Source organism: Ixodes scapularis, unplaced genomic scaffold, assembly GCF_016920785.2.
Source record: "Ixodes scapularis isolate PalLabHiFi unplaced genomic scaffold, ASM1692078v2 PGA_scaffold0__279_contigs__length_252992795, whole genome shotgun sequence".
In the NCBI taxonomy this organism is placed as follows: Eukaryota; Metazoa; Arthropoda; class Arachnida; order Ixodida; family Ixodidae; genus Ixodes; species Ixodes scapularis.
In genome coordinates this window covers 80836316-80858788 of record NW_024609835.1, presented here as the reverse complement: position 1 = coordinate 80858788, position 22473 = coordinate 80836316, and the positions used below count along the sequence as shown (strand labels likewise).

The 22473-nt window shown below is 44.3% G+C and overlaps 1 protein-coding gene across 1 annotated transcript in view; it reads right to left on the bottom strand.

Annotated features, from left to right (window-relative positions):
- Positions 1 to 710: 710 nt before the first annotated feature.
- LOC121837018 (limbic system-associated membrane protein-like) overlaps positions 711 to 22473 on the bottom strand; it is a 219352-nt gene continuing 197589 nt past the window's right edge. The window contains exon 5 of the mRNA XM_042292214.1: positions 711 to 1066. Within this exon, the coding sequence (XP_042148148.1) occupies positions 711 to 1066 (356 nt within the window). The remainder of the gene's footprint in view (positions 1067 to 22473) is intronic.

The window sequence follows — 22473 nt, the reverse complement described above, 5'->3', positions numbered from 1 at the left end:
GTTGTTTAGCGTTCACAAGACGCGACCACAAAAGAGGCACGTGTACGCTAGCGTCCGCGAGACGCGACCATTTAATGGTGATGCGAAGCGGCGTCCCATCGTCCCATCATGCTCAAACCACTTTCATAAACATAGCGTCTGCAAGCGTCCTCCAGCGTCTGTGCCGGGCAATAACAAGGCGTTGGAAGGGACGCAACGCGACGCACAACTGAAACGCGACTTAAAAAATTCAAATTTCTCTCAACATGGGCGCCGCTGAAACTTTGAGAGCTACGGGTCTATACGGAGCGCAATTTCGTCTGCTTCTTGTGCACGGAATTGCAGTGACGTCAGAACGCCGATCTCTAATTGGCTCTGATGGAAATACAGCGGATAGACCTCCATGCTAGCCGCCTTCACATCTACGCACTATTTTCTAAAAGAGCCAATCAGAGTTAGGCGTTCTGAAGTCACCGCAACCCCTGCACAAGAAGCACACAAAGTTGCGCTCCGCATAACGCTCCCAAGGGATGAAAGCGGCCGCCTGCAATCGGTGGGCAAAAGTGTCCGTCAAAGATAAGTACTTATACTCAGCGGCAGCTTGACAAACGCATTATGATCCCAACTTCGTTCAATTTGCTTGGAGTTCCTATTGCTTAATTTTGCAATTTAATTGATTGTGGATAGATTATGGCATGCTCGAGACTGGATAGGCCCCGCGTTTTTAAGCTTTAGGGCCAATGCCAGGAGTGAAAAACGCGACGCAGCTGGGGCGGCGACGGGCACTCACACTTGATCTCAAGCAGAGTCTCTGCGGAGAGCTCGCTGTTGCGCAGGCTCTTGTTGAAGGCGGTGCACTTGAGCCTGTCCCCATTGCGCTCCTTAGTGGGCGTCACGAGTACGTAGCTGGTGGTCACGTTGCCGTCGCTCATGGTGCGGTACAGCAGCGGCTCCACGGCTGAAGGACCCAGGAACCAGCGGATCTCGGCCGCGGGCCGGGAACCCTGCGTCGTGCACACGAACTCGGCCGGCTCCTCGAAGTACAACTCCGTGTGGCTCGCCGTGATCACCGTCGTTGCGGGAGGCACTGCGCAGAGAAACACATACCGTGTACACAGTGAGCATGGAGTGCAGCTTCGGGAGTAGATTGACGTTTCTTTTTTATTTCTAAGTTTGGAGGTTGCCATTCAATCATCCTCTTTTTATCTCTATATCTTTAACTTCTATGCAATGTGGTCTCGATGGCTTCGAGGCATATCGTCGGCCTACAGATCCCCAGGTTGCGGGTTCAAGTCCCTGCCGAGGTTCCCGCGATCTGACGAAGGCTTATGCGCAAAAAGCACCTGTAACCGAGATTTCGGTTGCTCGTTAAAAAAATCTCCAGGTGACCGAAAGGAATCGCCAGTCCTTCGCTAGGGCGTGCGAGATGGTCGTCGTTGGTTTGGCACGTAAAACCTCCGAATTTGACTTTTTACAACGATAGCTGTTAGTGGCTCGTTCCCTGATATTTCGACAGTGTGAGCCTAAACGCCTTCAGTTTCCCCGCTAACTTTAAAGGAAAAATTGACGTCACGTGTCTTATGCACCAATTCAGTTTCCGCGCTAAATTTGGCGAGAAAATTCATGTCACGTAACCTGACGTTACGAGACTTACAGACAAATTCATGTTTCTTGCTAAATTTATCGAAAAAATTGACGTCACGTGACCTATGAACCAACTCAGTTTCTCCGCTAAATTTAACCGAAAAATTGATGTCAGGGGATCTGGCGTTCCAGGGTTACAGAGAAATTCATGTTCTCCGCTAAATTTAGAGTTAAAATTATGTCGCGTGACCAATGCAACAACCCAGTTTACCTTCTGAATTTGGCGGGAAAACATATCACGACCTTAAAATCATTCATCCATTAGCAACGTAGCGACGCTAAATCAACGCAATATTATTTGAATATCAGATCATCGTATGACGCACGATCGGCGCAATGCCAATCGATCTTCATCGTCACATCGTCGAACAAGCATCATGGCTGACGCTTTCTAAACGCATCACATCATGTGATCGTCCCGCAATTTTTTTCACCTTTTTTTTATGTAAGCGCAAGGGTAAGACACACCCACGAAAAGGACAGAGAGAAAAATATATTTTGAAAGAGGATGGTTTTGTTTAAATATCTAGGTCATGGTCACGAGAAATCTGCAACTAAAATTAAACGAAGACACTTATGTCTGCTTACGTGTAGAAATGCGAAAGCATTCCTACACGGCAGCGCATTCCTACAAGCATCGCGCCACGTCTTTTTTTACAAGGCGCTCCGGCGGTGACATCTCGATAGCCCACTGCGCAGGTGCGGCGGCCGCGCCGGCTTCATGGCTTCCGCTACGATGCATCTGCATTGCTACGCTTTTCTTTGTGTTTCATATCTGAGGCGCGTCCGCTTTGACCTTGAGCGCCCCAGCGGCTTCCGTGACGAAGCATCTGTGTTGGAGTGCATTTGGCCAATGGGACTTTAGGTGCCACTTCGTTCAGCCAATGGGAATTGAGGTGCCGTTTTTCGCTGCTGCCGATGGAATTCAGGTGCAGTTTTTCGCTGCTACACTCTTTATCTTGTTCCACTTAGGTTCCGGTTAAGTTCCACATAAGGCTGCCGTTCCACTAACTTCGACTAAGTCCTGGCAATTTTTTAGCGAATCAAACGGTTTTAAGTGGAACGCTTGTTTTTTTCTTCCTATAATTGATTCTTTTAAATGGAACACGTGAATTTGGAGCAGGTTGATCCCCTGTTCCGCCTAAATTTGTTCCAGTTACTAAAAACTTGTTTCAGTTAAACTCGTCGCAATTTTTTTTTAATAATATGCGATTTTGTTTTACTTATGTGGTGTGTTGCGGAGAAACACTCCAGAAAAGATGGGAGGGTTCGGTTTTCGAAATTGACCACTTCGTTAAAGACGAACTCATATACGAATCTCTCCTTTGCCTAAAACAGAAATCTTGAGCTTTCCACTTAAAGTGCAAAAAGCTTCATATTGTACATTGTATAAGTTCCATGTCGCCTGCTATGCGGGCGCAAATCGTCGTCATACCGCAATATATATATATATATATATATATATATATATATATATATATATATACAACGGGCATGGTGGCGGGAGGCCGAAGGCGTGGGCTTCCTGACGAAGGCCGGACTCCGGCCGAAACGTCGAAGATTAAATCGTCCATTGTTGCTGTTTCCACTAAGGTTTTTTCTTCTCAGTTATATATATATATATATATATATATATATATACAACGGGCATGGTGGCGGGAGGCCGAAGGCGTGGGCTTCCTGACGAAGGCCGGACTCCGGCCGAAACGTCGAAGATTAAATCGTCCATTGTTGCTGTTTCCACTAAGGTTTTTTCTTCTCAGTTATATATATATATATATATATATATATATATATATATATATATATATATATATATATATATATATATATATATATATATATATATATATATATATATATATATACAACACGGCCACTTCACGTCATCGTACGTGGTCTCCGAGGAGGATATGAACGAATATGTGCAGATGAATGAACCGTACTTATTACTACACCACTCCACCATGGTGGAGTGGTGTAGTGGTTAGCACACCCGACCGGACATTGGGAGGCCCAGAGTCCAAATCCTGGCTCCGCCGTTTTTGGCTTTCGGCGGGTTCCTGAAAACATGGATTCTTTAATTCATTGGAATAAGTACGGTTCATTCATCTGCACATATTCGTTCATATATATATATATATATATATATATATATATATATATATATATATATATATATATATATATATATATATAATATTTTAACTGGTTATAGCAGAATTTAAACTGTATGTACTGTAAATGAACGGATCAGCTTGGTAATCAAAATGCTGAAATCGAGACAATCAAGGCGTCGAACTTGTCGAGGTTCATTTGAAGCGCAATATTTAGAAGAGCAACGGATGTTCGCCCTGTTTGCGGAAGTGGCCGATTGGCATCTGTTTAGAGCATGACCGGCAAAATTAACACTTAATCAATCAATGAACTAGCGTTTACTGCAGACTTCAGGAAGGGTCACTGGGCTTCGCGCCTGACATGTTTCAATATAATAATAATAATAATAATAATAATAATAATAATAATAATAATAATAATAATAATAATAATAATAATAACATTAATGAATCTTTTAGTATTTATAACAATGTCCAGTAACATCCAATTGTTCTTGCTCGCGCAGTTCAATAGAACGCATAAACACAGATGCTTGCGCGAGCGCAGACACACACATACACGCGCGCACGCACGTACGCACGCATGCACACACGCACAAACACACGCACGCACGCACGCAGACGCACACGCACGCACAAGCACAGGCGCATGCACACACAAGCACGCGGACGGATCCACACGCGCACACACAAACACAGGCGCATTCACACGCACGGAAGCGAATACGATGAAGGAAGCGTTGCTTTAGATAGTTTCGGCTTTACACTGGAAAATAAAACCTAAGCTAGGTTTAAATAAAGCCTAAGATTGACTAAATATTTGTGAATTTTTATACATTATTATAGTGAAATTAATATTATTATAATATTAAGTTGCTTATTAATTTCGTTTTAAAAAAAGAAATAAAGAGACTCTTGGAGACTGCGCAAGACCATCGCTATTGCAATCAGCTTCCGCTGGGTTGCCTTCAACGTTACTAAAACACTCAGTTGGGAAACTCGCCGTCCAAACCTGGGCCGCTGCACTCTAAGAAAAAATGGAGGAAAAAAGTAGCAACGGCGCGCCTTCCTCCCTTCTACCGACGCGCCCCCAAGCGGACACGAGAAAAGGAGAGGAACGAAATGTTTTTCTCCTTCTCCAGGCAGACGGGAGAAAGTTTTCGCCCTCCCGACTCATCGTCTTTCGGTTTCGTTTTTCGAGCAGGTCGCGCGCGTTGTTTAATAAATAGCTGTTGAGTTGATTGAGCTCCAGCAGCAGCGAAGGCCGCCTGTAATTCCATCTTCTAGTTTAAACGTCCAGAACATTTCGGTTGCATTGACGTTTTTATCACTAATTTTATCAAACGAGCAAACGAAGCCGCTAGAAACAGCGAAGTTCGGAGCAGTGCCAGCAGCGCCACGTACACTGGGGGATGGCCGTCTCCGGATTGCGTGACTCGCGCGGCACGGAACGACGGAACTACAGCCACTGCAGGCTGCAGCACTACAGACTACAGTAGCGAAAGCACGCAAAACTGTGTCGACGTTTTCGACGTTATGGAAACTGCAGGAACTGCGTCCAAGACAGGCAGGCTTTGCTGCCGGCTGCCTGGGTGCCTTCCCCCCTGAGTTCGGTTCTGTTTTCCGATGCCGAGTGCAACCGGCGTTCAACGTGGTTTTGTGTTTGTGCGTGTCAGCAACATAGCTGCAACATCGTGATGACAGTGCTGGGTTGTGAAAAGAAGACTGGAATTATCGCCGATGTGACCATGTGTTCGCGTATCAGTGGTGTAACAAGAAGATGAGATCGTAAACTGTTGGGCATTGATGCCGCTGGTCGGGTTGTGATCGGAGGGGGCGGGGTGTCGCAGGTTGACATTCCGCTTTACATTAAAAAGTTTAATACCACTTGAGGGATTACGTGCAATCGATCAACGTGCGGATAGCCATGTTGGAACGCTGGTCTGAACAGTAGAAGCTCCTACCGTACAGTGGCCAATGTGACTGTCGGAATTGTCTCGTCCCCGACAGCGATTGCGCTCAGGGGCAAGGACATGAACAGTACGAAAGCGTGACGTAAAGTGCGTATATTTACAGTATGGAATATCGGCATTAAAAACAATAGTAGGTAAAATCGAAAAAAAAGCTACCCTTTATTTTGCTGTTTAATTATACTACGGTTGCTGGAGAAACTGCCCTCCGTGGCGCGCTGGGATGAGCGCTGGAAGTTTTCGGGCTCGCCACGGCGTAGTTCCGTACACTTAACACCTGCCGCAAGTCGCGGCTTTGACTGCATTCAAGTTAATCGAAAAGCAATTTCTCAGTCCGTGAAGCATCACTTCCAGCTGACTGAATACCCACTCTACAGAGATTAATTCAAACGGCAATTGCAGCTTCGCGCGAACAGCACAAATAGAAAAACAAATAGAAATACAAGCTACGACTTGCCGTGTGGGGAAACAAACTCATGGCTTCGAACCGCATTGGAGCGGCTTGATTTATTGGCTTTCAAATAATTACGGCATGATTGAGCGTTTACTTTTTAATAAGAGATTCAACCCCTGAGCCATTCAAAATACTCTCAGAGGTATGACATTGCTCGGAAAAAATCAACATGCTGGGAATATTTTTTATTGCTTAGGGAGTCACCGAAAAGTTCCGTACGTTCAAAACGACCAGTATAAAAGACGGAAACGCAGAGCACGGGTGTAGTGTTCGGGTTAGTGTGGTGTTCGGTTGTATTGATATTTGTGTGTGCAGTGCATGTGCTTAATGTATGTTCACCTGATGCTTGTAACAAGTGTATAGGTGTCATGTGTGTATAGTAGAGGGTCCTCAAGCTCAGTAGTGGCCTGAGAGAAGCAAATTATTTTTTGTAGAACATGAATTGGGCGGTACCTAGCGCCACCTAGCCTAGCTACTTGCAATTACTCTGCTTGACCCCGCCATCTGGTGGCTAGCGATTTAACCTTCTATCACGCTACGCGATAAACAGCGGCTTCGAGTTCGTTCTTTCGAGAGCGGCTTTTGGTTTCGCGGAGTGAGTTTGCCCTTCTCCGTGATATGCGGTTGACGAAGGAATTGTGACTCGAGGAACACCAAAGGTAAGACGCAAAGTGCGCGAAGTAACTAGGTATCGGTTGTCTCCGTTTAACATCGCAGTGCTGTCGACAAGAAGACTGAGTAACTGCTTTCGAAACGCAGGTGTCTGTACCTGTGGGGGGAGTCTGGCTTCGGAAATAAACACAGTTTGCGGAAAGCTCGTGTTACGCTTTTATTTGCTGCTGCTCTCGTCCCGTACAAGAGACGTAGCGTCCTCGTTAAGCCTTATTGGGCTCGATTTTCTCGATTCGGGGCCGCCATATTGAGATGCAAGCAACGGTGGAACTTTGCTCCCCTGCTTCAGGGACGAAGGTTTCTCCCTTTCTAAAGGAACATAGGTTACAAGACCGTTCCTCCCGTAAGGGAGGACTATCCGTACCCTTTTTTCTAAGAGTGTGGCGTCCACCGAGACCGAGCTAAATACGACTACAGCGCCACCCTTTATCATTTGTCTGTACTGTGGTCACCTTGAGTTTTAGAAAAGCATGGTTTTGCGTAAAAACAAACGGAAAAGACTCTTTTTGTAGGAAATTTATTGGAGATTAGTACGAAATGAAGGGCGCGTGATGTTTTTAAAAAAGTTTAGTCTGGAAGGCTTTGCGGCACAATTAATGTTGTTTCATACAACCATGCCTCAGCGGTTCTTTCAGGTAGCGCGTCCCGACTTAGGTGCATTTTAACTTTGGTAGTAAGACGCGGCGCGTCCGCTGGGAACGTAGGGGTGGCTCCCGTATCCTCTTCGACTGTATCTGTTTCGGCTCCAAAATGGCCGAGTAAAGCCAAAATAGAAGCAACATGCGGTTCGTCGAGTGGCCGCTGCGGGAAAAATGGCGGCGTTGTGTTCGCCATTAGGTCGGTTCGCGAGGACAGATCGGGGCCATTTTTTCAGAGCAGTTTTTATGGCAGTTTCCCAACTGAGTGGTTTAGTAACGTTGGTTGCCGTTGAAGTTCCGGAGGCTACGACAATCGCTTCCTTTTTATGTTTTAGGCGTTTTGACGGATATTTTATAAATCTTCCTCAAAAATATCTTTTTCAATAATAGCAAACGATGACTGGGAGCTGGCAGACACTGCGCCTCACTAATTGCTGACAGCCCATGGACGACGGGTGCAAGCGCCGGTGAGCAAGTTCCTTTTGCTTCTGCCGAAGTGCGCCACTGTTTCAAACTTTGTCGCGTGCCAGCTAAGCTATGCTTGGTTCTAACTATGCTGTGCCCGGTGTTATTTTGTTATTTAAAAAGAGCACAGAGGGAGCACTCGCTGCACACCTCAATAAGTGTTGAATTTTTGTTTAAACGCACGTATAAATAGTACACATGGTTGCGATATCTCCCGCTTCGAAGCAGGGATAACGAAATCTTCATTTAACTCTGTGCCCACATAGCACGACATAAGAATATGCATTGTATAGGTTTTTCGGTAAATTTTGATAAACCACGAAAATTAACGCTCAAGTAGGTTTTATCAAAATCAGTCCTTGAATAATAATTTGTAAAAAAATTTGCGGGAAGGAAATTTTTATTTAGTTTTATTTTGGCACAAAACGCAATCTCCAATGTACTGTCCGCGAGGCTGGTTTTTGATCTGGATCCCCACATCTCGTTTCTCTTCCTCGTCGGTACGGGGATGTTTTTCTATTATTCGGGTCACGCGAATGTTCCGCGGAGGTTGGGGAATCACATGCCTCATATTCTTTAATGTAATTTCCGAAGAAAATCGTGTTTTCGACCAACACCAAAAGTTGCCACCGGAGAGTACCAAATCTGCGGGAAAAAGTAAACACCGAAAGAGCATCCATGAATTCTAGCAAAAATAAACACCGGAAACACGAAACCCTACCGAACCTATGAGCTAGGCCGCACCAATTAACGCTTCGAAACGCGCTCGAAGCAATGAAAGCTCGAGCTACCTCGTGGGCGCGGTGAGGCCGTGGGCGCGGCGAGGCCAACAAGAACATGTGGCTGACCATGTCGTGGTTTTTCGTACAGGCACTTCCCTGTCTGTTCGGCACAGTATCCTCGGCCAACGTCGGCGGAACCGTGCTCCCGGCATCAAGTTCTGCCAGTCATCGCCTGTTTCCAAGCTATACGCTGCTGACAACGCCCCTTGATTCATCCGGGTTCGTGACGTCACCATCACCCGCATCCATAAAGGACTGTCTTCAGAACTACAACTTCAGTGGGCGCGGCGAGGCCAACAAGAACATGTGGCTGACCATGTCGTGGTTTTTCGTACAGGCACTTCCCTGTCTGTTCGGCGCAGTATCCTCGGCCAACGTCGGCGGAACCGTGCTCCCGGCATCAAGTTCTGCCAGTCATCGCCTGTTTCCAAGCTATACGCTGCTGACAACGCCCCTTGATTCATCCGGGTTCGTGACGTCACGATCACCCGCATCCATAAAGGACTGTCTTCAGAACTACAACTTCAGTGGGCGCGGCGAGGCCAACAAGAACATGTGGCCGACCATGTCGTGGTTTTTCGTACAGGTCAGTTATCCTTCATGCTTTAGGAGTGATGATCTGTGTCTGATAGTTGTGCCGCGCCCACAAATGCTTTGTGAAATTGCTGTTGACTGTTTTGATGTATGTAAACTGCTGCTATGTGGTGACGTCGAGACAAATCCAGGGCCAACGGTTGAAGAAATGTTTGAGTCGTTGATGAACAGGCAAGCAATAATTCACAAGGAAATAGCTGACCTGAAAATCCAACAATCCGGTACTGATAAATCTGTTTCTGAAGTGCTGTCAAGAGTTGCAGAAGTAGACAAGGTATTGCTTGAGTTAAAAGTGAAGTCACTGGAGGTGGATGCACTTAAAAAGACCGTTAACAAGCTAGAGGAGACAATAACACTACAAAATGCGAAGCTTGCTAATTTAGAGGACCGGAGTCGACGTTCAAATCTTGTTATCTTTGGAGTAGCAGACGCACCAGATGAGTCCGAGCAGGACTTGAGAGGCAAGGTTGTCGAAAATATTTTTGCAAGGCGACTAGGAGTCTCCTGCACCTCTGTTCAAAGAATTCATCGCCTAGGAAAACGCGTGGGAAAACGGCCAATTATTCTGTGTCTCCAAGACTACAAAGAAAAGGCAGAAATCCTACGCAATGCAAAAAAACTTAAAGGTACCAACATTTACATCCAAAACGATTATTCTCAGGAAACGCTTAACAAAAGAAGACTGCTCTGGAATAGTGCAAGCGTCGAGAGAACAAATAAACTAAAAGTATTTCTCGTCAACGACAAACTACGAATTGGCAACGACCTTTTTGCTTGGGATGAATCTTCAAATGTACGAGTAAAGGTTCCCATTGGCAATGCAGCTCCTGTTGATGAATGACGAGAACCATTACCAGTTTCTAAACAATTTTGTCTCCTGAACATGAATGCGCGAAGTATAGTTAATAAAGCAGAGTGGTTTGAACTCGTTCTTCTCAATTATGACCCCCATGTCACTGTGATCACTGAAACGTGGCTTAATGACTCTGTGTCTGATGCAGAAATGTTTCCGGAATCCCATCAAGTGTTTCGCAGGGACCGTCCCTCTCGTGGCGGCGGTGTAGCGGTTGTAATAAAGCCGTCTATTTCCGCTATCGTATTAGATCAAATTGGTGATCACGAAAGTCTAATACTTCGTCTTAATGTTTGGGGCCATAAAATTATACTTTGCGTCATATATAGATCCCCTTCCGCTAGTCCAGACTACTTAAATCGGCTATACGATGACCTGCTAAAATACAGAGGCGAGCAAATTATTCTGGTTGGCGATTTTAATCTCCCCCATATTGACTGGCTGCGATTGTCTAGCTCTCCCGGTGATGACATCGTGTTCGACATGATGCTCGCATGTGATCTAACCCAAGTCGTTCAAGATTTTACACGGGAAAGTGGTTCCAGTCGCTCAATTTTGGACCTTATCTTTGTCAGTCGCGCTTTTGTTGATTATACCGTAACTCTCGAGGAGAGTGAGTCGGATCACAAATTAGTGCTTTTTTACTGTCATCTGAACCGCCACTCACAAAGGAAAAGGGTTACTTTAACTGTGAAGGATTTTTCAAGGTCCAATAATGAAAGTGTATTGGATTATCTTGATTTTTGTTTCAGCGACTTTATTGAAGATAATGTTATTTTGCTGTGGGAGAAGTTCGTTTATATGTGTAACTATTGTTTAGATAGCTTCATACCTGATCGGCGTAAATGCACGGGACGTAGGAAGCCTTGGATAAACCGCGAAATAATTCACCTTTCCCGTCGCATCAAAAGGTTTAAAAGAGCTCGCAAAACTGGAAGCGTACAAGGTTTACAGAATGAAATGACAAGGCAGGTCAAGGAAGCTAGAAGCAAATATTTTTCGTGCACTCTTCTTACCTTCTTGAAACATGATCCTGCAAAATTTTGGAATTATCTTTCAGAGAGTACAAAGCCTGTCGACCAGATAAAGGTTAACGACGTGGCTATCACTGATAAGAAACAAATTGCTGAAGAGTTCAATTTATATTTCCAATCTGTGTTTTCTGATTTAGATACGTACACCCCCGTTGCTACTAATACCCCACTGAACCCCGATTTTATCTCGTTTCGCGGTGTGTTTGTTATGTTACTAAACTTGAAAACTAAGTCTAGTTGTGGGCCTGATAAAATTCCAAACGCCTTCCTGCGTAGATATGCAGAATCGCTTGCACGTTTTCTTACTGTCATTTTTCGCGCTTCATTTAGTTCTTGTGTGCTGCCTAGTGACTGGCGAACCGGACGTGTCGTTCCCATTCATAAAAAGGGTGATCGTTCAGAAGTCAGTAATTATCGTCCTATTTCTATTACGAGTACATCGTGCAAACTTATGGAGCATATTGTGAGTAATTATGTTCGAGATTTTTTAGAAGAGAGAAACTTGCTTACACCATTTCAGCACGGGTTCCGAAGGGGTTTATCTACCATTACGCAACTTGTCACCACAGTTCATGATTTTGCGGCTACTTTAGACAAATCTGGTCAGGTCGATGTTATTTTTTTGGACTTTAGCAAGGCCTTTGATAAAGTTCCACACGGCAAACTTCTGTATAAATTAGAGTGTCTTGGAATACCGTCCGAGATTGTCAATTGGATAGGTTCGTACTTGTCTGATCGCAGCCAGTTTGTCGACATTGCTGGTCATGCTTCCGGTATTCTGGGTGTTTCCTCAGGTGTTCCTCAGGGCAGTGTGCTTGGCCCGTTGTTGTTTTTAACTTATATAAATGATATCAGCTCAGTTGTTCGCCCAGATGTAAATATTCGTTTATTCGCCGATGATTGTATTTTGTTCAAAAGGATATCCACAGTTGCCGACCAAATATCACTGAATTCTTCCCTTGCCTCTATCTGCAATTGGTGCCGCACATGGCAAATGCAGCTAAATTTTACGAAAACAGTTCATTTACGTATAACAAGAAAAGTAAAGCCACTGAAGTTCTCTTATCAATTAAACAATGATGTAATATCTGATGTGACTGAATACAAATATCTCTGCGTAACCATATCCCACGATCTCCGTTGGTCACAACACATTCAAAATATCTGTTCCTCCGCTTCTCGAAAATTGGGTTTGTTACGTCGAAAACTTAGAAGCGCTGCCCCTTCCGTTAAATTACAAGCATATAACTCCTTGGTCCGACCGAAGTTAGAATATGCTGGCATAGTATGGGACCCGAATACCAAAAAGGATGCGTCACAGCTTGAGATGGTTCAGAGGAGAGCTATTCGCTTCATCTATGGAAAGTATAATCGGCTAGATTCCCCATCTTCATTGATGATAGCAAAAAAAATATCATCACTCCAGCATCGTCGAAAAATTGCGCGACTAAAATTTTTGTATTTGCTTTATAATAACAGACTCCGCATTGAATCAAGTCTATATTTATCCCCATCATTATCTAGGGAAACTAGGCACCATCATCAGTATTCCCTGGTAGCAATATTCGCTCGAACTAACATTTTTAAGTATTCCTTTTTTCCCCGCACTATTACGGATTGGAACGCCCTCCCTCGTGACATCTTTTTTGCCCCCGACTTCAATGTTGCTCTTGAGAGTCACAACTTTTGATTTTTCTCCTTTCCTTCTGTTTGTACATGCATTTCTTTTTAATTTTTTTATTGTATATTAGGCATTGATTATGGAATGTTTATTATGCTGATGGCGTTCATAAGCATTTATGTCGTTGTATAAGTAATAGATAAGGTTGCCATGTGTTTCTTGTTTCTCATATGTATAGTTTTGTTGTTTGTATGTACCCCACACCTGCAGGGGCCTGTTCAAGGCCTGTTCAAGGCCTGCAGTATGTCTAAATAAAAAAGAAAAATACCTAGACGGCGCTCTGGAGGTTGACCAGGCTGACTCGCAAAAAAAATCTGAGTTTATCAGACTTAAGTATGTTGAAGGAGAAAGGGCATAGGATTCTTTTGTCTCCAATGAAGCATGCGCGGAAATCGGGTACCAATAAAATAGAAAAAAAAAGAAGAAAAAAACGCGATAAGGAGCCCGGAGGAATAAGCAGCCTCGTGGACGGTTCTGTGTGGGCGGTGTTCCCGTTCAAAACAAAATAAAGCTGTAGTACAAAACTTCTTCCCGTGAATCTTTTTTTTTGTTGTTGTTGATAGAACCGGTTTGGGGGTTAATTTTCAGATTTTTCAGTATTTATCAATAAGACGGAACCCTACTGATGTGCGACAGAACCTCTGATCACCGGCGTCGAGTTCAGTTGGACATCTTTTTCGGACTCTTATAATTAATTCAAGATTTTGAGACTGCCAGAAGAAATTTGTGCGTTGGCTATTATGGTGACGAAACATTTGCCGAAAAGCTTTACACCAGAATGCGTGGTAGAATGAGCTGACGAAATAAATTCGAATATTCTATCAGATTGTGTCCTGACTACACTTTTAGCCTGACTCGGTTGTTTTGACATATAACCAGAAAAAAGAAACGCTAAATAAACATAGAGGTTTATACGTAAAAACAGGGGACGGTATGACACGGAAAAGATGTGTTGTCCCGTCCCCTATCATTATGTATACAACTTTTGAACGTTACGTCATTACCAACGCGCTTTCCAACAAGTAAATGTAAGTTAAGCGCAATATTAAGAGGCTTTCCATTTTCGCTGCGGTGCATATATGATGTATCCGATAAGGTGGAAACGGACAAGCAAGACTTGGTCGGCTCGGAAACCATGCAGAAGCAAACTCTAACCACAATGGTCATTGGGTGTAAGCTTGACCGACCGCCTTCGTCTAAGCCAAACATTTTTTTTTCTATTACGCGTGGACCTGAAGAGATTGGAGTGACAGCCAATAGAGAGTTTTAGTCAGAGCTGGCAGTAATGCAATTACTGTAATGAAATTACAGTAATTTAATTACTTGTTCCAGTAATTAGTAATGTAATTCATTACTTTTTGTAGCAGGTAATTTAGTAATGTAATGAATTACTCCAGCGACGGTAATTGTAATTAAATTACGTAATTACTTTTTCGCACCAGGCATATTTTTTGTGTCCACAATACACAAGAGCGCTTATCTTTGTATTTTACTTTTTCTTTTTCCTCTACATTTTTCCAAAAAACGCTCTTTGGCCGCCGCTATGTTGCTGATGCTAATGCGGCTGGTGCGACTCTCGCGCCCGCTATCAGCTAGACACTTTCTGCCACTCTTTTGAACTGTGAAAACCCGCTCAGCGCGATTCTCCACCTATGTTTTGCGGTTTTGCATTCGACGTTTTCTGGCCCCTCTTGAAAGTTTCCGCTTACTTTTTCTGATGCATACTGCGTACCCTCTCTGTGTTATCTTCCACTGTGAGAAATAGGGCTGGTAAGTGCCTTCCATTCGAGCTTTTCTGCTCGACATTCTCGGGAAACGAAGGAGGGGAAGTAGGTCGAACTAAGGCCCCTGGCGAACGGCCCTCGACGCGATTTTGCGAACAATGACAATTGTTCTCCCCCCACCCAGAGAGTATCCGCGTTGGGTCCTCAGTCATCTTCAAAAATAGTTGTCCGGGTTGGGGTGGGAAACGGATCAGTCGCGTGCGTTCCTCTGTCCATCGGTAAACATGCAACAGAGAGTTCTAGCTGTGTGCCATGAACTGCGTATAATAACGTAAATAAAGTTATCTGTAAAAGGAAGTTATCAATAGCTCCTTTATATTTAAAAGTATACAAAAGTAATGCGAAAGTAATGTCATTACTTTTAAAAGTAATTTGTAATGGTAATTAATTACTTTCTGGCTGTGGTAATTTGTAATGTAATTTAATTACATTTAAGCAATTTTCAGCATAGTAATTAGTAATGTAATTTAATTGCAAAATATGAGTAATTTGGCCAGCTCTGGTTTTAGTAGACCGTGTTTCCCTCTCCGCTAAGCCCCTCCGCTACCCGAAGCTCTACGGTCAAGGCCATCGGCGCGCAGGCGCAGTGGTGGTTTCTTTGTTGCGGAGGGTTAGCGGAGGGGGAAACACGGTCTTCTAAAACTCGCTAAAACGTTGACATTGTTCACAATAACGCAAGCTCCTCTCATTCTGCCTTTCTGAATGAATTCTTGAGAATGGCAACAAAAGGTTTTCATGGTTAGTTATCGGTAGCCTTTCCCACTCAGAAGTGCTAATGGCAGCCTGAAGGCAGCACGCCTGGACAGGATGCCCGAAGGCAAGTAATGATCCTCAAAGGCCAATCACCCTGACGCCCGCGGAAGGCTGTCATATTTCCCCTCGTGTACGAATCAGCTTATTTTCGACATTCTTTCTTCTGTTCAGGGATGGCTACGTTTAATCCGGTCAGGTCGGCCGAAGCTTCCCGAGGACGACAGTGAAGATCGCTACTCTAAAGCTCATTGTCAAAAAAAAAAAAAAAAAAGTCAAACGAAACTACTTTATTTTTATTAATATTATTAATCTTTTTTTTTTTGTTCTGTTTTTTTTTGTTTTTTTTTTACGCCGCGTTGTCATGAGGATGAAGGAGCGCTTTGACGCTTGGGTGCCCTGCTTATCATCTTAACTGGCAAGTCGCAGCAAACGACACCAATACATGGTTCGGACGAACATCTCAGAGGTTCGACTGTAAAATGTTCGAATTTCTATCTTTGAAAGTTCAGATTTTCTGTGCTCGAATACAAACGTGTAGAATCAATCAATTTTTCGCGGCAGGTTGTTTGCGGAACTTTGCGGGGCGTGTGTGTGTGGAGGGGGGGGGGGGGGGGTGCGGGCTAATATGTCTCGGGAGGCCCTCCCCTTCCCCCCCCCCCCCCCCCTTTTTTTTTTTCTGGATACGTCACTGGACATACCACCAGACTTGTTTCTAAAATAAATATAGGCCAGAAAACCTCTTCCACTCAATGGCGAAACACAGGGAAGGCATTCAACAGATTTCTAGGTTTCATTCTATTTATTCTTTCAGTATACACTTGTTGTCATTCTCTTTAGTCAAAACTATTTGAGTAGTGTTCAATAAAGGCACACAATTATTACATTAGATTATGTTTTTGAAACAGCTGAATACAGATCCTTATTTTTCTGCAACGTTTATACTATGTTCAACCGGTCGTTAGTGCAAGGTTTTGTCGTAAACGCTTCACAAAGATGAGAATCCGCATTTATAAGTCAGAAGTTTTAGGGGATAATTGTGTGCCTTTATAGTTCTCTACTGAAAGAGCTTTGAACAATGAAAATGATTACAAGTTTATGCTGAAAAAATCAATAGCAATAATAAAGTATGGAAGTGTGTTGTATAACATTTTACTACGTTTTGGCTCTTAGTGTAAGAAATCATTTGATTTATAATTTTTCTGAAAAACCAGGCTTGTTGTCTGTCTGTTCTGGACGCTTGAGGTTGTGCATATTGATTTTTTTTCCGTAGGATTTAAGTTGAAGGCATGTTTTTGTATTTTAAAACTGTTTTTTATCGAATTTACACAGAGTTTAGTAGGTTGCGTCTTTTTATGCTCTGCTCCTAAGTATGTTAGGGGCCGTTTCCAGTCGTGGTCAGTGCAAGATGAAATGACAGTGCGATGACCGAAATATACTGGTGGTTGTGCCTCGACGTGAGATGCTAAAACAGCAGTGATTGATTGTATAAGGACGAGCGTGCCATGGTCACTGCTCTGCGACCCAGCTTGTTGTTTCTCCGTGTTTAGCTGCGCTGCAATGTCACTTACGTTTACGTGTTTCTACTAACTAAGCATAGTGTCCTTTCTTCCATTATGTCGGCCTGTGTGATTTGTCCCTGTCAAATAATATTGTCAGATGCCTCAACAAGCTCACATAAGGGTAGTTAGAAACAATCCGAAAAGCAGCATCTGTGCAGCAACGGTGTGCAGTTCTCAGCCATGATCGGGCTGAGTCAGATAGCCTGACACTGCAATCTCGTCTGCGTGCTATCACTTGTTGCTAATTCAATTTCTCGAGTCGTGGCAGTGCAGTTAGAATCTTTTGGTGGTCACTTGGTCATTTCAGCCTCTATCGACTACGACTGTATAGTAGAAGTATAGTAGAAGGCAACAAAAATCAGTTAGTGAAATGGTTCTAAACAGAAGTATACCTGTGGAAGGAGATTCTTTGAGTTTTTCTGTGTGTCTTTTGTTGTGTGTCACCTAGTTAAGAGGCACTTTTCACTATTAAAATTCAGTTGTGCTGCGTTCTCATCTAAATTGATTGTGAGGAATTTCTTCTCAAGTCAATCTTCAAGGCAATGTCAAAATTGTTACAAGTTCAAGCAAACAAAATTCACAGAATTAGGTAGCTTTTTCCTAATTTGTTACAAAAAAAGAAAATTTTAACGTTTATTAACATTTTATTTGAGGACGCTGTTATGACAGAAGGTATCAATCACCAACTTCTGCTGAAAGCCAGGTGTCTTGGAATTTTTAAAAGCTGGCAGTTTAAGCATTTTTTAATTGTTTTCTTCATCATCAATAATTTCTTGAACCACAACATTCTTTAAGATGGAAGCTGAAGAGGTTCTTAAGGAAAACGAGATAGAAGCGCATTTTAAAGAGTATTTTTATCTCGTGAACGTGAATATCACGTTCGGTTTCCCGAAAGATGTTACTAAATGTGAGAAAACACGAAAACCTTCGGTTAGTCGTTACATCATGAATGTCGTGCGTGTGGACAGCGCATGCAATTGCAAGCTTGTCAGGTATATTCCTTTGCACTGACACCAGTCGTCACTTCTTTTTCTGGTCTTTTTGAAAATTGCAGGAGTGCCCGTGCATAGCTTTTATAGGCGCTGAAGATGCGCGGTAGCGGAGATTCTGAAAACTGCTATGACGTCACGCTCCGGGAAGGAGAGGCTTCATCGGTACTTTGAAACTGATTCTGAACTATATGAACAGTATTGAAAGTGAAACACTGTCATGTTGCTAGCCCAAGAACAACTGCCTGCAGTTGTTTTTCTGCAGTAGCCTCCTGTACATGAATGGGCTGGCGTTCATCTATTTTGTAAGGGTACAATTCGCATCACTTTTGGTCTGGCATGCAATTTATTTATTACCCAAGAAAAACTGTTGCCTGCAGTAATTATTTAGGTTCTTCGTGTTCAGAGGAGTACAGGTTTTGTCTAATGCCTTTTTTGACTCAGAGGAAACATTATTTTATGGCAGCGGCCATCGCAGATTTTAGCGATTCTGTACTTCAAATGTGTTTGTTCATATGCCATAGTTTTCAAATTTCAAAGGCTATTGAAAGGCTTCATGAGCTTTCTAAAACAAGACTTCATTTTCTTAAGTCACTTATCGCAAGCAGATTCTAGTGTTACGAGCACATTATACTTTTTCATGCAGTTATATGAAAGTATTTTAAGGGCGGCAATATTTTTTCTCCTGCTTTTGTTGATTGGTAGGAAGTATATGTTATGAAACGGTGACATTAGAAGGTGCTATTGGCTTAAATTAAAGCTGATTTGTTTCCTTGGTCTCATGCGTGAATTTTCATCGTATTCTTTGCAGGCATTCTGTTGAAATACTTAAAAGGTGAAAACAGCGCAAAAAAAAAAAAAGAAAGAAAAACCGCATTTCCACGCGGTGAATGATGTTGATTGGGGCAAAGCTCTGGTGGTGCTTGTCTGCGTAGACGCTGAGCCGCAGCATGCCGAGCCTTTCGTTCGTTTTCATCCATGTCACGCTGCGGTCAAATGCTCAAATGCGTATATAACCACGTTCCATACCACACATTCTCTTTCTGACATGGATGAAAACGAACGAAAGGCTCGGCATGCTGCGGCTCACCATCTACGCAGACACGCACCACCAGAGCTTCGCCCCAATCAACATCATTCACCACGTGAAGATGCGGTTTTTTTTTTTGCTCTACACGAGCACGGGAGCGCGTGCTCACGTGCTCGTGAACACGAGCACCCGACGCCGGACGTCGGACGGACATACGGACATGGCTAGCCCCTAAAGGCCCTGTCACATTGAGGAAACACGGCGGAAACATCAACAAAACATGTTTCTCAACAGTCGAGAAACATGTCGGCTGTCGGCTCTATTGCCCAACAACCCTGTCACATTGAGGAAACAGCAACACAGCATGAACGACAGCGACAATGTTGTCTCGGTGTGACAGCTTTTGGCAACGGAAACCTCGGCAACTTGTGTCGGACGACACGTGTTGCCCATTTCGGTGGCTGAGCGAATTTTTTTCCAGCAACACGGCAACACCCTTGCTAGGAGATCCTCAAAGGAGCCGGTGTCCATCTGAATCCAACCCCGGTAGGCCTCGGAATCTTCCAGAGCCAGCTGCCACATCAAATTCTCATAGGTTGATGCACTCTTGCGAGCCACTCGCTGGTCCATATTGAAAGCGGCTTCTTGCGCGGCGGCAGCTGATCGTCAGAATCATCTGAATCGATGGCACAAAGAAACACCAAAGCAGAAGCTGCTGCTGCGGCTGGAGCGTATGCCCTCCTGCAAGGGTCTAGCCCTGTAGCAGAAGGCAACCGCCAAATCCAGAGAACACGAGATGGTTCGCGCGGCTGATGAATCGACTACGGTAGAGCGACGGCGATGAGACGGCGATCCAAAATGGCAACGATTCAAGGGGCGAGCGGAGCCAGCGAATCTGAGCCTAGCCGCCTATACTTCGTTTCAGCTTCGGTTCAGACGCAGCCGATGCTACAAGCGCGAGCATGTGGCCCAGAACAGTGCTTGCACTGCACGAGCGCGCGTGCTTGGCAGGGATGCTGAAAGCCCGGAGCTCGCGCTTGTAGCTTTGGCTGCGTCTGGACCGAAGCTGAAACAAAGTATAGCCGAGCCGAGCCGGCCGGGCAGACGAGGGCGAGAGAGAGAGAGAGAGAGAGAGGAAGCGCGCAGGAGAGGGGGCAATTTGTGTTCTTCCGACACGCTTTACCGGTGTGACAACATGTTCCCCGAGTGTCGGAGAACAAGTTGGGAAACATGGTTTTTGGACGACAGCAGCATGTTTCCGGACTGTTGCTGTTTCCGCAATGTGACAGGGTCCCCGAAAACATGTTTTCCTCGTGTTGAAGGACAAGGTTCTCCGACTGTTTCCGCAGCGTGACAGGGCCATAAGGAGCTTCGCCCCTAAAACAACGGACAGGGTAAAGAAGGACACAGACAGAGCGCTTAGGCCATACGGAACTGGAGTGAGCCAAGTTATCAAAAAAGATAGGACTTAGGCTGATTTAGAAACCATGCAAACTGCGGTGCAAGAGGCCCAGGGTGCCAGGACGAGCGGCTCAATAAACAGCTAAGGTTTTGAAACAAATATTTGACATTTGATTTTATGTCATGCTTGCATAACACTCGACTGGTATTGCACCACGACACACCGCGTCCCACCGGGGGCTCTAACCTGGACACTTGGCGAAAAAGTCCGCGAGAAACTCGGCGGCCATGATTGGCCGGTGCCGCGCTTGACCTTGGCGCTGACCCACCAAAGCGGTCGAATTCCCCGCCGACGTTTTCGCCAAATGTCCAGATTAGAGCCCCGGGGGATAGTGCACGGCTTCACATAAAAGCTACACGATTATAAGTCGAACATTGTTTCACATAAAGGCTAATCGTTTATAAAAGGAGCATGGTTCCACATAAGGGCAAATATCATTTATAAGTGGAACATCGTTCTATTTAGAATGCCATAAAAATATGTGGAACAGTGTTCCATATATTTTTCGGGGTTTAAGGAACGCCGTTCCAACTGAAATAAGCGGAAATTTTTGAAAAAACGTTCCGCTTACTAAGTGAATCTTATGTGGAACCAGATTAGGAGTGTACAGACAACGCCGGCTTCGCTCCATGGGGAAGTTAATGCGTTCGCATTAAAGCAGATTGAAAAAGGAGGACTTCAGGAATGTTCAGTGAGTGCGAGCTCAAAATAGAAGCCAGCCTCAAATGCAGTTAATGGCCAGCCACAATAAACAAATAAGTAAAGTAATTCAATTATCGAGGGTAAAAGAACTTGCGCTTGCACCAGAAGGCCGTTTAGTCATTCAAATTAGTGAAGACATTAAAAATTACGATCCATCAAAAACTAATAAATGATTTTAATAGAAAACACAACTTTGTACATGTAGTCTGTAAGTATTTGTGTAAACATATTTACAAGTTTGAACACAAGGACCGATTGTCTGAGTGACAAGAATACCGAAGGCATCTGACGCCGATAACGATTTTATGTCAGGATAGGGCTCCTGCGTTGCTGCAGGAGGTGCTGTGAAAGGGGACTTGTTAGGACTCGTTTTGGGTAGTTTAAACTTGAGCGTCTCAAACTGTTACACATGTTCACAGAAGCGTGTCTGATCTGGAGCAAAACGCGATAACAAGGAGAATACGAAGAAACAAAAAAATTCTAACGCCGTCGAAGCATAGGTCGAAGCTAAGACGATCAGAGCGTGAACCCAGAAACGCCGTATCAAGCGTTCCAAAGAAACATAGGGGTGGAAAATCATCAGGGCGTCAGATGTTTTGACCTCACCACCCAGATATAATAGACGCGTGCCCCCTAGAAGTGGTGGCAAAAATCTGCAACTTTCGAATTGCGGCCTGGAATCTAGCCGATTTCGGACGTCGTAAGGTGTTTTCCGTTCTTTAGCACAACACAGAAGGAAAAAGCTCAGCGAAGGCGCCACCAGTATTGCGAGGTCCAATCAGGTGAGCTTGTACTACTCAAAATAAGGGCGCCACAGTTTGGGTAGCGCCACAGCCATGGAAACGGAGACCTATCAGCGAATCGCATTGTGAGGCTTTGGTCGTCTGTATGTTAGTATACGTTTATGTCCTGCTAGCAGACAGGGAAGGCAATGACACTACTTTCTCAGGATCCAGTGACAGAACGACTCGATCACTTCATTCGGCTGTTGCAAGGCGTTTTAATTAAACGGGTTCCTTGCTTGAGGTATTTTTAATCTACTACATGTTTTTATTCCCATTGTATTACACATTTATTGTTTGCGACCTGACGGCGAGCTCCCTCAGTTCTTTTGCAACTTGCATTCAACACCGTCAAGATTGCAGGTCTTAGCACGCTGTTAATGTGAGCTTTTACTGGGCTTTCGCTCTGAACAGCGCAATGTCGGCGAGATTAAAGCCCCTCTATCCTGGGAAAAGTGGTACCATTCATTGTTGTGAAAATGCTCGAGACACATGCAGCGCGCCACTTCTGGAAAGAACATGGCGTCTG